General features: G+C 39.3%; 1 protein-coding gene and 1 long non-coding RNA gene across 3 annotated transcripts; one reads left to right on the forward strand and one right to left on the reverse strand.

Moving 5' to 3' along the window:
- Positions 1-1,075: 1,075 nt before the first annotated feature.
- LOC110505583 lies at positions 1,076-7,743 on the reverse strand. Its single transcript, XR_002470835.2, has 3 exons — positions 7,338-7,743; positions 6,327-6,511; positions 1,076-2,934 (listed from the first exon to the last, which is right to left on the reverse strand). It is a non-coding gene; the product is annotated as an uncharacterized LOC110505583 (long non-coding RNA).
- A 515-nt stretch (positions 7,744-8,258) lies between these two features.
- On the forward strand, positions 8,259-14,342 carry otx2b (orthodenticle homeobox 2b). 2 transcript variants are annotated; one of them, XM_021584896.2, is made up of 5 exons: positions 8,259-8,601; positions 10,948-10,993; positions 11,452-11,667; positions 12,118-12,269; positions 12,741-14,342. In XM_021584896.2, exons 3-5 carry the CDS (start codon positions 11,571-11,573, stop codon positions 13,359-13,361), a joined length of 870 nt encoding a protein of 289 aa, XP_021440571.1. In that variant the 5' UTR covers positions 8,259-8,601; positions 10,948-10,993; positions 11,452-11,570; the 3' UTR covers positions 13,362-14,342. The 2 variants fall into 2 exon arrangements, with proteins under 2 accessions (XP_021440571.1, XP_021440570.1); XM_021584895.2 differs by lacking the exon at positions 10,948-10,993 and having other exon boundaries at positions 8,260-8,601.
- The last annotated feature ends 2,663 nt before the right edge of the window (positions 14,343-17,005 follow it).

The raw sequence follows: 17,005 nt of genomic DNA on the forward strand, positions 1-17,005 counted from the left end.
ATCCCATCTCAGACAGGCCAGGGGTTTGGAACACCACAAACACCCAACCAGCACTGTCTCTAAAATGTGACGGCAACAACATCCAACTATCATGGGGGAGCCTTGACTGGCAAAACCTGAGGGCAGAAAGAGAGATATTAAAGACATGAGAGGAATTGGCAGTGTCAGGGCTAACGGGGGTACACTTGAGAAGTCGAAGCAGGGAGCTGGGGGCATCGCCAAAGTGTCAGTCAAAGCAAAGTGGGGTTTGGACAAGGTACAAACACTGACTGACTGATTGACATAAGAGCACTTCTCTCTCTCATTCTCCCCTAACAGTAGTGCCATACAATGTATTCATACAGGATGACATTAAATATTTCACTGTCTTAAAACAATTATTATATTTGGGACACAAAGTGTGTGTGTGTGCGTGCGTGCATGCGCATATATCTCACCTTCCTTTCCAGGGAGGAATAATTCACTTGGGTTTTAAATGCTCCGCTGCTGTTGGGAGACCTAAGCGAATACCTCAGGGAGCATGGTGGCTGACCCCCATTTCATATTCAGGTCAGAGAAACAAGACAGCGCTGAGAGACTGTTAACATGGAAGAATCGATACTTAACTGGCTCTCCCTCCCAACGCCTGAGATCTCACCAATCCCTCCAACACTTACCTAGCCCCCGAGAGGAAAGACAAGAAACCATTTGATAGAAATCATAAATAGTCACAGTTGTACGAGTGCGCTGGGCCCATTTCTAAATGCATTATGGGGATTACACACAAAATCACACAATGTTACATTTTCAAATGTGTTAAGAATGCTTCCCAGAATCCAATTGAAATCCTGGGTTACCAAATAAGCCTGAACAAATCCTTCACATTGAGTTCTTACTCCTTTGAACTCTGTAACTGGGAGAGGTCCGGTCTGCAGGGCAGGTTTTACCACTCCAGGCACAGACAGAGACACCTCAGCAGAGAGAATGGGCTAGCCTAGCACTGGGCGAGCGAGGGAGAGAGAGAGAGCGAGAATGTATGTATACCCAGGTCCACAGGATGTCTGGGAGCAGAGGAAGAGGCTGCTTGACAGTTACATCAACATAGATATCTTTATTTCCACACTACTGGGGCTGGCTCATCGCTTGGTGAAAAACACAAACACTGACTTTAAATGCAAGGGACATGATTTAAATCAAATATATGTAATATCAACGATACATCTTGATATTACATACATTCCTTTTAAAAATCATAATATTCATAAGTTACATTCAATGCTAATCTTGAGGCATTGCTGTTCTTTTTTATTATTATTTAAATTGGATATTTAAAAACAAAGTACATGTTCAAATTGATGCACATGATTAAGAATCGTTGAAGATAAACACAAAAAAGTCTACAACCTATTTCAATTGTGGTCCTCCTTCAAGATAGCATTTGTCAAATATGGCATATGTGGCTAAATAAAAAAACAGAAGCTAAAATGGCAGGTCAATATGGTTACTTAGTCATATGAGAGCACAACAACATACACACACTATAGACAAAAGAAGGCTACTTGGACATCATCATTGGGCTAGGATGGATTGCTCACAGAGGCACCCTATCCATTAACCAGCATTTCACCTTCCTTTTTAAGCTACTCAGAGTAGGAATAGTTTTAACAGACCAGAGGCAGACTTTTCCACTCAGAGGCTCCTGAATATAAAAAAAGTACCTTTCCCTGCCAGGCTTTTACACACAACACGTTAGCTAGCTCTATTGTTGTGTTTGTATGAGTCTCTAAAATGGGGAAGGAAGTGAGACAAAATGCCTAGGAGCTGCTTCATAAATAAATAAAAACAAACCGACCAAAACAAAACTGGACCGGCACAGACCTAAAAACAAAAGTACTATAATTTGATAGTTTCCTAACAGCAAGTGTTTTACTGAGTCCTCTGATCCTATGAACCTGGTCTGTGTGACCCTTGACTTAGAGGGCAGCCAGTTGAGCTCCTGAAACTGTCTGGTACCAATATGAGTACTGTAGGTGGGCTCAGATTCAACTTGTTCTGGGCTATCCTGAGCTTGCTTTTTAGTAGATTATTAAGCCTTCAAACCAGGAGGTGCTAGCATCAAAAAGGACATTGGATGAGCACACTAGCACTTTCTTTGAATCTTTTTCCAACAGCTTAGACTACATAGCCAAGAATTTGGTCCTGGTGTAGCACATATTCCTCAGCCTGAAGATTCCCCACTTGCACCAACGAATAGCTAGGTTTTCCGTGTCGCCGACTGGTAAGGTTCAAGCCTCGGTGTGAGCCGAATCAGGAGGAAGTGGCACTCGCGACACTAAGCAAGCAGCGTGATGTCCCTTACTCTAGCAGTGTAAAGCAGCATGATGTCCTTTACACTAGCACTTTACCTAGTACCTTAGTAGCCATACTCCTCCCCTGCCAGGTTGCCATCTAGTGTACATCCTAAGTAATGAACTGCTGTTCTGGCTGTGAGTACCTGTTCTGCTAGCTGTACCCTGATGTCTGAGGACTCGCTTAGTTTCATTTTGGACCCAAACAGAATTCCTTCTGTTTTGCCGAGGTGCGGCGACAGCTTGTTGATGTTAGTGAGCTCTGCACTCAGTATACTCTCCAGAGTGGTTTGGTTTATGTGAAACACCAGGAGTGTAGAGTCATCTGCATAAAGACACGGGTGACATTGAGCAAGCATCCTTGATATCTTTAATGTACAGCAGGAATAACAGAAGCCCAAGCACACTTGCCTGTGGCACGCCACAGTTTATTTTACAGTGAGCTAATGAACATCAGCACAGTATCAGTCTGGCTTCATCTTGGGGTGGTAGAGAGGTATTTTTATCTTTGTATTATTTGTCCTTGTTGGATTTCCACGGGTCTTGCCTTATTGATGGTCTGGAGGAGAGTGTAGTAAATGTAATCCATGTGTTTGTTGCAGAAGCCCTGTGCAAACACAAGACAAACAATTACAGCACTGATTAATAGGCATGCCATACTAACGGCAGCAGCAAACACACGCTGAGCCGACACTCTATCCAGTTCTACAGAGGAAAATAATATTCTATAGGACTAATGCCCATACAGTCATTACTATTATAGTGCTACCATTGTATGATACTTTTATCACATGATAACAGATTGCCAAGATAAGTAAATACAGCGAGTGACTGAGAACACCAATGCTGATACACTTGGTGTTTTCAATTTCCTATTCAGCCCTAGAAATAAAATAGGTGTAGTTAACACTGAGCAGAAAATAAACATCTACAAACAACAGATGCAACTTTTCAAGAGCATCTCTTCCGGTTTTCTGCAAAGTGAGTTTGACTAAAAGGAAAGGAAAGGTCAGCTGTACAACTGAATGTGTCTTCCGCGTTTAACCCAACCCGTCTGAATGAGCCATGTTATCACCATATCACTACCCATCCGTTCACACTCATTCAAGAGGCAGGACAATCTCTCTGTAGCAAAGACATCTAAAGCTCAGACAGCAGATCCTGACTAAATGTGGTCGCTAACATTTAGCTTCAACAACAGGTCTAGTTTAGAGTATGATTATCATACCAGTGATACACAGACCCATGGATTTCATTTACAATATGATTTTTTTTTAAACAAGCACACTATATCACACAGGAAGGAGAGTGTACATCTCAGCATTTATCCCATTAGACTGAGAAAATGACAGTGAAAAGGCCTGCCCGCACTAATCCCAGGGGAGCACTTTGAATGTGTTTTGATGATCTCATAGGTCAGTGTTACATGTTACATTACACAAAGGGTTAGCCACTTTGCCTTAAGGGAATATCAGATAAAACAAGGTTTCCATTGAAGCCCTGTGTAACACACCTTGACCAGGACACGTGTACAGATGTAGGATCTTAATTTGAGCCAGTTTGTTACCGCAGGAAAATAATTCTGCAGCAACAGGAAATGTGAATTATTATGTGGATTATAATCGATTTAATTCATTTTTCGAAAGGGAAAATCAAGTCTGAAATTTCAATGTTGAAATTACAAACTTCATAAGACTTTAAATGTCAAATACACTACAAGTTTTCCATTTCCTGCATTGCACGAACGCTCTCTTGCAACAGGGTGATCAAATTAAGATCCTACATCTGTACATCCATCAAACCTGCTGAGCTCATTACAATACAGCTTGTGATGATCCCTGTTCTTCTGCTCATCTCTCTCTCCCCCTCTCTCTCCCTCACCCCCCTATCTCTCCCTCCCTCTCTTTCCTCACAAAGTCACAGAGGGAGGGCTAGCTCCATCTACAGCTACATTAAATGTGCTCTCCACATTTTCTTTAACTTTGTGTTCTATATTTTTGTTTGTTTACCTCTTACTCAACATAAATTGTTGTAGGCCTAATAATATCAATCATATGGCATTTTTTACACCAACTACTGCTCAATAACATAACCATAATTCAAACAAATGATTCTTGCTTGAAAAACTCAGAATCTCCCATTCATTTTTATATAAAGTGCACTGCACAAACTACCAGAAAAAGTTGTAACATGTTTCTGGGTCTACCAACATTCTGAATGAATGATATTTACAAGTACATTTCCATTTTGTTGTTAGTCTTATAATATACCTGTGTTATTGTATTTGTATTATGCCCAGCATAACATATATTAAGATAATATAAGAACTCTCTCTTGAATACACAACTTATTGAGCATATACAACTAACCTTAGGGTTTAGTAGGTTATCCTAAATGAAGCATCCTTGGATGAATGAAGGAGATTGCTGAGGAAAAGTTATTGTATTCGTTCTGTTTCATTATATGTTTATTAAATGTATTTCATAGAAGTAGAAAGCTGATATTATGCTAATTAATTTTTCATATAGAAAAGGTATTGTATGCAGTTAATTCACATATATAAATCCTTCAATATAGTAGGCTATCGACGTCTTCTCTTGATCCTGAGATTTTTTTAAAAATGTTATATGAACCAGATCGTAATGTTTTGGCGCAGAATAAATTCCCCGTACATTCCACTGAATCAGTCATGCGGGATTTTCAAACGAGGACGAAAGTGATGCTCGACATGACAAAACAGTGAAGTGCAGATAGCTGAATGTAGGCTACTTGTGTGTGTAGCCTATGTATGTATTTGTTAGTCTGTTTGTTCTATTCTTGTCTAAAAAAATAAATGTGTGTAAGAGTGTGCATATGAGAGGGAGAGAGAGAGAGAGAGAGAGAGAGAGAGCATGCACATCTGAAAATGTCTAATAGTTTTTCATGAAAAGGAAGTTGCATTTGTGTAAATTTAACACGGTGTAAATGTATATATTTTAAAGTTGCATCATGATGGTGATGATTGGCATAAATGCACATGCATGTGAGAAGGCTAAGGGGTTTCAATAATTGGTTAAACAAGATTGAGGTTACAATGTTAAGTGGTAGGCCTAAATCATAGCGCGAAAAGATGAAACGAGGAAGAAGAATTGGTACAGGTAGAGTTTGATTCATACATCCAAATTGTGTTAAATGTGGGATTTGAATCCCGCAACTCTTACCCCAGAGGGTTCACTTACCAGAGGCACAGATATAAGACATCGTCGTCGCCAATTAGCCGTGAGTCAGTGGGAGCGCTGATTGCCAGAGGCGTTAACTCGTTTTCGCTTTAACGTCGTCCTCCTTTTAAGATAGAAAGTCCCTGAGGAGGGCTGGTGTTTAGAATTTTATAAATAATGTAACAATTTAAACGGCGAGGGGCAAGCGAGATCCAACAGATAACGATATTACGCACAATTATTTCCCACACAGCACTGTAAAGTATTAGGCTATTAAACACACGCAGGTAAACAATCTGTGCGTTATTTGATAGCTATGGCTAGAGATAGCTCGTGCTACCTATATGATCAGGCTATTATTTTAGTATATGTGAGCTAATAATTCTCTATGTAGCTTAATAAACGAAATGGCATAAAGTAAATTAGGCCTCAAAATCTGTATAGATTTCAAAATAGCCATTTTTTTTTTAAAGCTGGTAAATGTAGTTTATTTTAGCAATACATTTTGTCATGATCTCTGTGTGATATGGCTTAATGCAACTTGCTTCAGAAAGATCCTTTGAATTTAAGGAGAGGCAGGTACAAAAGAGAGACGGACCACTTTGAAAGCATACTTTCATAAACAAATAGCCTATAGTTTTTTTTTTTTTATGTTACCATACCCAAAAGCACCCCGGGCCAGTCACAAATGAGTAATGTTAACACATGAAAAGTTCTAATTGGCTTCAAAAACATAGTGAAATAAATAAATAAAAAATAAATACAGATACAGTACGCCTATAAACAGTAGTAAACCTCACACCTTGTCATGCGCCATCCCTCATGGACAGAGAGCGGCTGTAGACTGAAGAAATCCCGGTCATAAATTAGATCACACGTTGAAAACTTTGCTCCAGTTGAGATGCAGATATGATGAGTCCGGAACTGAAGTTTGGTAGAAAACAAATCTAGAGGGCGTGATCCACTGCGATTTCCGTTCTTCAAAGTCTGTCAAAAGAAATGACATTGATTTTTGCATTAGTCAATATGTTTTAGCTTCTCAAAGCGTAAACATCGGTCTAACGATGAAATACTGCACTTTTGACATAGCCTAGGCTATCTAAAAAGACTGCCAGAGAGGCAACTGACGATTCATAAAACTCACGGGTCTGTCTCTGTTGATAAATCTAAATCAATATTCAAATCTGTTTGAAGTGAGCGGGTATGCCAGTGTGAGTGTGTGTTTGTTGTCTGTGGTGTGTGTGTGTGTGTGTGTGTGTGTTTATTGTCTGTGGTGTGTGTGTGTGTGTGTGTGTGTGTGTGTGTGTGTGTGTGTGTGTGTGTGTGTGTGTGTGTGTGTGTGTGTGTGTGTGTGTGTGTGTGTGTGTGTGTGTGTGTGTGTTGTCTCTGTGTCTCTGTGTGTGTGTTTCTCAAAGCTTTTAAGATGATACATTTACCAAGCCGTGACAAAACCCTTGGCATATTGTTTTTGTGTGTATACAGGTTTAACATTCAGGTGACGTAGGCTATTAGTTGTGGCTTGAGTCAATATCAATGGCGGAAATCAGTTACAATTTCTGTTCTATTAACTATTCAACTAAAGCCCCTATTCAACTATAATAATAATAATATACATGAAGATAACTTATGTGAGCTATGGATAAAATACATTTGTTTTTTTGTAGAGGCATTCCATAACGCAATTCAACCTATTATTATTTACACATATCACAAATTGTTGTGAACCGATCATTCAAAATGTAAGCCATAGGAAATACATTTTGGGGAACAAAATGACGTTTTCATTATTCACATGAATTTAAAATAACTATACCTTTGAGAGAGAAAAACAGTCTGCCTTGATTTTCTCCTGAAGTGCATGTGGTCCACTGAGTTCTCCAGTCATGTCAAGGTTGCTGTAAAAATGCATCCACTAATTTAAGTCGGATATCACCCAACTCCTGCAGGGATGGTCTTCTCTCTGATGTGTTCCAACCACGACATCATGTGTTAACATGGCTGGATATTTAAATCTATTCATTTTGATTTTTTTTTTTAATAAGCCAACAGGAATTATTATTACATCTGGCAATAATATATGAGGCCCAAATTGTTGGTTAGTCTGCCTCGTCTTCCCTATCCTGGCTGAATTTTGGTATATCAACTTGATCGAAGCGGGCGCTCTGTGGATGGGAGCATAGTTATAAGGAAATAAGACTCCCCAAATCCCCCCTTGCTACGCAATGGAATGTGAGAGAACCGTGTTTTAGCCTCCACTTGGAGCGCTTGCTTTTCGCTAGGACGGTTTTTGTCATGGCCCCAGAATTGTCATGGATTCGTGGGGAGTGCTCCATGTTGTTATTAGTTCTTGTTATTAGTCATTATTCGGGAGATGAACAGGCTGTGGATATTGCTTTTACCTTGCCCACTGATCTGGAACCATTTATGAATCGTGAGAGTAGTTTCCTTTTTACCATGATTGGGAACATTTTACATCAAAATTGTTATATGTGCTAAACAGACGTAAATAATGTATATTCACGAAATGGTTAAATGTCTTCTGTCCACTAACCACTCAAATGAGTCGTGATGCAGGTAAACAACTGTTCCTATTCCTTTGCTAAGATTCCCAGCCCTGTGAGTTTGAGGTTTTATTACTAATTTACTGTCAGCTCCGGGATGAGAATGTTGTCAGTCGCCCCCTCGCTGCCATTGGCTGAGGAATTTGCGTCAAAAAGTAGCTGGCGACATTTGCTTCTCAGCAAATTTCCCCACGAGAGAGGCAGACCCCCATCTCCGAGTGCTCCAGACGTTCTCATTGGCCAGACCTTTCTACAAATCCAACTCAGCAACTTCACTCAGAACAGACTAACAAATTATAACCGTATGTATTTTACCAACATAAACGCGTTTGCACTCTACCATACATTGGTGCAAGTGTTAAAGATGAAAGTTTTGTCGGTCTTTTTATTCTAATATATCCAAAGCGACAGTTACTTTTGATTGGTTATCTTATAGGATTTCGAAATTATAGAGAGAGCTATTTGATTCAAGGAAAGGATTGGACAAAGAACTATCTTCTCCGGCCACAATCCTGAGTAAGTTGCTATGTATTATTATTATGATGATTATGATTATTATTAGTAGTAGTAGAGTTTATCATTATTATAGGTATAGAGTCGTAATTATAGGACAAAATGATGAATAGGCTACCTATTAGCCTATATGCTATACAGGCGACATCCCACAGGAAACATCCCGCAGAAAAAAATTGCCTTATAACAATAAAATAAATAAGTGTGTATTAGGCCGTATTAGGTTACTGTGTTTGTATAGCATATTTACGGTCATATTTATCCAGGAGAAAGAGCGAAACGTCCTGACACATGGTAATCGACTATCTAAACTCATTAGCCCACTGAACACTCCGGTGACTATTGTGTATGGATCTTCAATGTGAAGCCTACTGTAGGACACTGGAAAACAGTTTTAAGACACAGTTTCTGTTCTACGTGCCAATGAATTTGATAGTTTTTAAACTCAGTGCTAGTTTGTAGCTACATTTAAATCCAAGTTAGGCCCAAAATTTGAGACGTAATGTTCTTCAAAATGAATATTATCTGATAAAAAATGGAATAGCTAATGTCTGTTCGACACTTCAGATGACTTTGTTCAATCTGCATTCCAGTTAATTCTCTCAGTTTGTGTGAAAATGCATGGGAGACAAAGGGCGATAATTGATAAGGCGTGTAGTGAAGCCTCTCTCTGCCTGTAGGTACAACAACTCCCTCCCCGCTCAGTCCTCCATGGAACAACCAGGCGGGACAGGACACGCGGGAGGATCGTGGCAATTCTCTCAAATATAGCCTGCATTGCAGAAATGTTACACTTTTTTATACAGAGCTGTTTTCGTTGGTTTATGCTATATTAGTCGTGGCAAACAGCTTCAAAACAAATTGCACACATTTGCTTAAAAAAAATGTTTTGTTTGATGCAGGGAGGGAGTGTGTTTATCCATTAAAAAAGTCAGAAATCAAAAAGTCCAATTCCCATTCTAAAAGTGAATATTTTTCTAACACTTTAATATCAATTGAGTAGACTAAAAACAACACTATCTGCTAATTTAATAGTCAATATATTCTTTAAAAATATAGCCTAGAGGCTAGGCTAAAATGTAGCATATATACGCCTGTAAATTGATTTGTTTCCATTATCCATATGGCTAACTACAACGAAAAATGTGTTATGAATTGTTCTATCATGATTCTGCATGCCATATGGATATTACATAAAATAGAGGAACCTATGTATTTTTGTTAACACTTATTTTCGTCAGTTTGCAGAATTATTATGACCGAATGCTGTGCAGAGCTGAGGATAGCGTCCTGTAATTAGGGTGCGCGTGCCACCCGGATTATCTAATTAATTAATCAACAAAAAAATGTATCAGAATTAATTATTGGACAGGGTCATTATTATTGAACGGGTGTGCAACTGCTATACGATGTCTGTTTTAAGAGTGACAGATTGAGTGGAGGTAATAAAAAAAACAACGTTGGATGGATGTTCAAAAATGCAACTCAGATGGAATAATCAAGAGACACAGAGGGGATACGGGTGTGGGTTACCACACATTGAATTTAAGCCAGTTTTCCAGGTAGAAATATTCCAATATCATCGAATTGTTCAATCTTTATGAAGATACCCTGACTTTCCTGACTTACCTGACTTGCCTAGTCAAATAAAGGTAAAATAAAATAAATAAAAATAATCCTGGAAATATATTAACCTAATTTAAAATCTGAAATATATTTGTAAAGTCATTGACGTGGAAAGTGGCATACTATCGAATACATTAAAGTAAGTCCAATTATGCTCTCATTTGTAAACTCAAAAACGGATTTTTTTCCTGTGTAATATTATTTTGAGATTTCATTGATTCATCACCAATGTCATAGCATGAATAAAGCATGCATTTAGCAATAAATTACATTATTTATGCCTATTAAAAGGACCTATGCCTATAATCCAGGCCCTGCATGAATCATCTTTGTCTAAATAGTTTACTTTATCATAGTTTGACTGGCAGGGCTGATGTGTCCTCCAGCCCAGTACTAAGGTTTTTTAAAATGGGTTTTAGTACCTTTAAATGAGTCAAGAGGCGTTTTGACAGTGGGAGATAGGGGGAGTTAGCCTATAACTTGGAATGGGGTTGTCTGTTTGGTTAACTCAAGTCCCCTAAGCATATGGCCTCGTTATCAAAACATTTCGATTGCCTTCTGAACGTTATTCAACCTTGGAAATCTAATTACAGAGAGCAATTAATTAGGATGGAAATGGTGAAGAACCTATTGGGCACAGTCGAGTTCCCTTCAAGTTTTAAGTTGTTAGCTGAAGTAGACTTCTGTTTTCACACTTTAATGACACCCTATACACATTTACAGCGATTACTGGTGCGGACAAAACCAAGAGGCAGAGTGAAAAGCTTAGGTTAGTGAAATACCTAAATGTACAAAATGATCCCTATAAATTCACTGCATTGTTAGCTACTTTTCGCCAAGGTTTTTTTTTTATCTGTCGGCCCCCATCAATTCCCTTATATTTGACACAATTAGTTGGGTTCTATGTAAATTGTGGTCCTAGCTGATTCCCAGTGTGTGTGCATTTGAGCGACTGTGTTTTGTTCTTTGAGAGAACTTGTTGCAATTATAGGATGTTGCTTTTTTGTCCGGGGGGTTGGGGGGGGGGGGGGGGGGGGGGGGGCAACGTTTGTCAAGATGAGCCAAGCTCAAGGGGACAGCTGGGGGTCTGGGACTGTTTTAAGAACACACTGCGGCTGGATAATATTGTTTCCCAAGTAATCACAGCGCTGAGTCCATCAAATGCTATTTAAACCGAATGCAACTTGCTTTGCTAAATGTCTTATCTTATTGTGATTTCTGGAACAGGCATCCAGCGGCAAAATCGAGACAGTGAGAAAAAGAACAGATAAACAACCAAGGACATCTACGGGCCTTACCCAATTTTCAACATTTTCTCCAACTTTACCCCCCAGTCCAACATTAGCATGATGTCGTATCTGAAGCAACCACCTTACACAGTCAACGGACTGAGCTTAACGACCTCCGGAATGGACCTTCTGCATCCATCCGTAGGCTATCCAGGTGGGTTTCGGAACTTTTTACGCGTGCGCATGGATGCTTTAATAATTTATGTCAACTCTTCATTTGATTAAATATTCAAATTAGGATCAAATCACGTAGGCCTATAGCCTGCTAAAGCTTTAATGCATCTAATTACAAAAACATGCCAATGGATTCTTGCTAATAATGCGTAATTATATTGCTGCAATGAGGGAAGACGTCAACTAACTCTTGCATTCTGTAGTACTGACTTTAAAAATCTTCTTTCATTAAATGTTTGTAACGTGTCATTGGTCCTGAATTCGTCTTAGCTCTGGATAGCAAATACATGTGAAATAACGTTTTTATAAGTTACACTTAAAATGGAATACAATTCATTCCCAGTTGTCTCAATAACCCTACTTTATATTCTGTTAAAATGTTAATTCTACCGACATGAAATTAAGTTATGCATCTGTTTATTTTCAACAGCGACACCCCGCAAGCAGAGACGAGAAAGGACGACTTTCACACGCGCCCAACTTGACATTTTGGAGGCACTGTTCGGCAAAACTCGCTATCCTGATATATTCATGCGCGAGGAAGTAGCACTAAAAATCAACCTACCAGAGTCTCGTGTACAGGTGAATGTTGACCAACGCAAAACATTCTCTATCTATATAACCCTGTGACCGTCATTGAAAATAAGAATTTGTTCTTAACTGACTTGCCTAGTTAAATAAAGGTTAATAATAATAATAATAAATATCCTCTGTTTGTGGCAACTCAAACGAGGAGACAGATAGTCATAACAAATATTGGCATAGCATTCATAAAGAGAACCTTTGAAAAAGTTAATTGATTAATCAGTCTACTTTTTTAAAAGTTAAGTGTTGACCAGTGCTTTTCAACTTCAGTATAATAATGCATATCCAAAGTCTATGATCAACACAACACATATTTTCAGCATTATTTGGTTCACACGTGCATAAAGAACTGTTTGGTTTATGCGTCAAATGCCTATTTTCGTCACATTTTGGAAACTGTATATAATAGATGGCCTGCCTTAACCTGTTTGGGTGGTTAACTGTGTTTGCTATTTTGTCTTTTTTTAGGTTTGGTTTAAGAACCGAAGGGCAAAGTGTCGCCAGCAGCAACAGCAGCAGCAGAACGGGGGCCAGAACAAGGTGCGACCAGCCAAAAAGAAGAGCTCTCCAGCCAGGGAAGCGAGCTCTGAAAGCGGGGCGAGTGGCCAGTTCACACCGCCCTCAAGTACTTCAGTCCCGACCATCTCAACCAGCACCGCACCGGTATCTATCTGGAGTCCAGCCTCTATCTCTCCGATGGCTGACCCTCTCTCTACCTCCTCTTCCTGCATGCAAAGATCATACCCAATGACCTACACACAGGCCTCGGGATACAGCCAAGGCTATGGCGGATCAACGTCATACTTCGGCGGAATGGACTGTGGTTCTTACCTTACTCCCATGCATCACCAGCTGTCTGGCCCCGGGACGACACTCAGTCCTATGAGCACCAACGCTGTCACAAGCCATCTGAGCCAGTCCCCTGCGTCCCTCTCCACTCAGAGCTACGGAGCCTCGGGGCTAGGCTTCAACTCCACGGCGGACTGCTTGGATTATAAGGACCAAGCGGCATCCTGGAAACTGAACTTCAATGCAGATTGCTTGGATTATAAAGATCAGACTTCATCTTGGAAATTCCAAGTCCTGTGAAAAAAACTATGTGTAAACTATTCAAACAAAGACAATGATAAATCAAACATATAGCTCTGACATCCTTCAATAAGATATATGCTTAAAATACTGAATATTCGTGTCATCGGTAAGGAACTGCGAGAGAGAGGGGGCTATCGGTGGCGCCTCGCGTTGTTGGCATGATGTTTGGCCCCAGCCTGTAGAGGAGAATTTAGAATTTATTTTAGCGTTGGCTAAGATACTTTATTTTCATTAACCTCACAGGTTGTAGCCCTCTCACATGTATGTCTGTCAGTGTGTGCCTCTATGCTTACAACACCTGTTGGTTAATTTAAGGAAAACTCGGAGGTGACCCTTAGTAATTTATGGTACATCACAGCCAGGGAACAAATCCTTATCCCAGAACAACATTGCTAGAGGAGCGGATCTTTTGGTTAAGAGCTTTGGATGGACAGGCTTCGTTTAAGCCTTATAACTTGCTGACCTATTGGTAGAGAGACTGATCAGGATGGTGTGTGGACTGCGCGCACCCGAGGCGACATGGATGCACTACTTTATTTAAGAAAAAGTGTTTATAAGGAATCAATATGTAGTTTCTAAGAGACAATCAGTGTGTGTCTTATATAAATGGTACATGTGTTTTTTTTTAATCTGTGCTAGCCTTCGAAACTGTGATCTGTTGTATTGTATGCAATTTGTGAGCTCCCTCGCATCAGCGATGACTCTCTGCTGTGATTTTAATAGATTTGTAACTTTTTGATCAACAAAAAAATAATGGATCATGAGAAAATTATTATTATTGCAAGAGACAACCTGACTGTCCAAACCCATGGTAGAACATCTGAGGTGATACTGGAAAAGAAACTTGATTGCTGAGAGCTCTCTAGATTTGCGCGTTGTTCTCCGTTGATCACACGCTGATTGTGGATACCTAACATGGCTCCAAAGATGGTGTGACCCCACCGCTGAACAGACATGAATAAAGGTCCTGTGATCTGACCCCCCTCCCCCCATTTATCAATTAACTTAATATGGATTCACTATTGACTGTGTGTGTGTGTGTGTGTGTGTGTGTGTGTGTGTGTGTTGATTATCATATTTATGTATTTTACAAGGTCATCCTTGGACCAATATGGATTAAACGTTGTGTAAGTAGGTCTTATATGTACTGTATGTCCCCTCACCTTGAATCAGGGGCGGAATGGGACCAAAAATCTGCCCTGGCATTTCTAACAGGAGGACACTCCCATGTTCTTTGCCCCCATTATTAGCCTGATAATGATCATTTTGCTGATAATTATCCTCATAGGAGTCATAATTCAATTTATTGGAATAATAGAGAAAGAACACCTGTCTCGTGTGTTTTAAGGATATGTTTATTGCAAAACTAACAGGACTTCAGCCATTCAAGCAAAAAGTCTAACAAAATCTTGGTAGGCAAGATAAATGCCAGTAGTCTAGGCCTATGCAATGTTATCTCCTCAGAATAAGATCTTTCCTAAATAAATTAATGAACGAATGTCAGTCATATAAAAGACTCACTTAAGAACAGCAATAACAATCTCGATCATATTAATATTCAAACGACATAGAAAAAACCCTGTTGACTAGTTGTGATTACCTTTTGACAGCAAGAGGGCGGGATGTTTTATCATTTCCAGAGAGATTTTTCCGCTACTTCAGGTTTTAGGTGTGTTAATTAGGTCTGTAATTACCATTTTAGTAAGCAATCATTAGCCACACTTGGTCGTTCAATATCCTCCAATCCGCCAAACGGTAAACAGGCAGCCTGCTGTCTACAATGACCATTGCTATAATAAAGAAAACATACTGTGTAAACCTAGCTGTGTTTCAATCATAATAGATAATGGATAAATAATACCAGAGTTGGCCTATTTCAAGCCATAAAATGGTTGTTGCTTTTTTTTCTTTGTCAAGCCCAGTGATACAAAACGTGGATTTGACTTAATCACGTTGAATCCAAAATAAATAGGATACGATGACAGTGAACAGCTCTGCGTCGTGTAATTGCGCTATTACAAAATAAGAGTTTATAATTTCAGAATCAGCCAGGGTAGGCTATAGCACATTTTAATTAGCCTATGTTTCTTTGTTCGTTTCCGGTCCCTCGTTTTAGATAGTCTCAGCGACAGGAATGTGCTTCTTGGGAAAATTGTGTTAATCCTGGCCTCAAAGAGAAGCTAATCCCAATATTTTACTAGCGGGTTTCTTTAGGCACAGGGCAACAGCGGTTTAATTCAAGCACCACTGCATACTTCTACCCAACTCTGCATTCCATAGGCTGGCCTACTGCACCAGTTCGTTTTAAGCAGCCTCTCTACAAACAAACTTTGATTGAGTTTTTTGTTCAACACATGGATTGACTCGATCTCAAAAAAAATAATGAGGTTATAGCTATTCAAATTCATGCAACTTGGTAATACTATGGACATATTTTTAAGAAACTCTAATTGCATATTGCTAAACTGAAGCTGCCCATATTCAGCAAACTGGAATTGTTAAAATCAATTAAAAGGGAACAAAAGACGTCTAATTAGTTAAGTTAATCAAAGATATTGAAGCACAGCTCTCTGCAAAAGTTCCACTATGACGTGTAATTGCACAAAGTTTCAAGCTTGCATTCATAGTTGTTTTTGGACCAAATCCGATTTTGTTAGGGGGTGCAATGTTTATAAGAACAATTGGCACCCCGGAGTCATCTGAAGCCAATGGAGAACTTCTACAAAGCTAAATCTGGAGAAGGCAAAGAAAGGCGGAGGGAAAGGGTTTTAACGTCGGCTCTGGGTTCTTTCGGAAAGTCTGACTCTAGGCATGCAACGTTATTGTGAGTTAACTGAGAGGCAAAGTCAGAAAAGCAATCGAATCTTTAATGCCTCTGCGGTAATTGTTAGAAGTCGAACATTCAATTAGCATCCTTGACATTGCAAACAATCCTTCTTTCATTCGAGTCCTCACACACTAATTAAAACCCGGGCTTGAAATAATCGAACCATTAAAAAGAATGATAAAGATTTAGATGTTATTCCTTTGCAGAAAAGGGTAGGCAAATGAACACTGTGTGTGTGTAATATGAATTATAATAATGATCAGCTAAAATAGATAGACAGTTTAGATGTAGGTAAAAAGTTCAGTCGTATTAACATACTAAAGGCCTACTTGAGTGCAAGTACAAAACTGTACAACAAAAATTACATACATACTGTATGCAACAATTAACAATGAAACAATAATAATAATTAACATTTAAACAATAGCTTCAATTATCTGTTGCATGCTTATTCATGAGCTGGCGTCTCCTCGTGCTGTGACAACAACAACTGGCCTCTGCCCGGCAGACTGTACAATGTGTTTCCATAGTGTTTGGAATTGAAGGTCACTTGCAGGAAGAACAAATTTAGATATCAACTGACAACTTTTGGTATGCTATAAGTATTTGATTTGAGCGTTTGACATAAATGATCAGTGTTCTTAATGGGAAATCCTACCGATAAACGCGTTAGTTAATATTAATATGCATTTGTGCATAAAGAGATTAGCTCATAAATTCGATTTACTTGCGGGAATTAAGCATTCTGATTGGACCCTAGCGCACAGAGCCATTCACACCACATTCATGAGGGATTCTAATGGTAATATATTTT

The sequence above is a fragment of the Oncorhynchus mykiss genome, chromosome 25 (assembly GCF_013265735.2).
Source record: "Oncorhynchus mykiss isolate Arlee chromosome 25, USDA_OmykA_1.1, whole genome shotgun sequence".
NCBI lineage: Eukaryota > Metazoa > Chordata > Actinopteri > Salmoniformes > Salmonidae > Oncorhynchus > Oncorhynchus mykiss.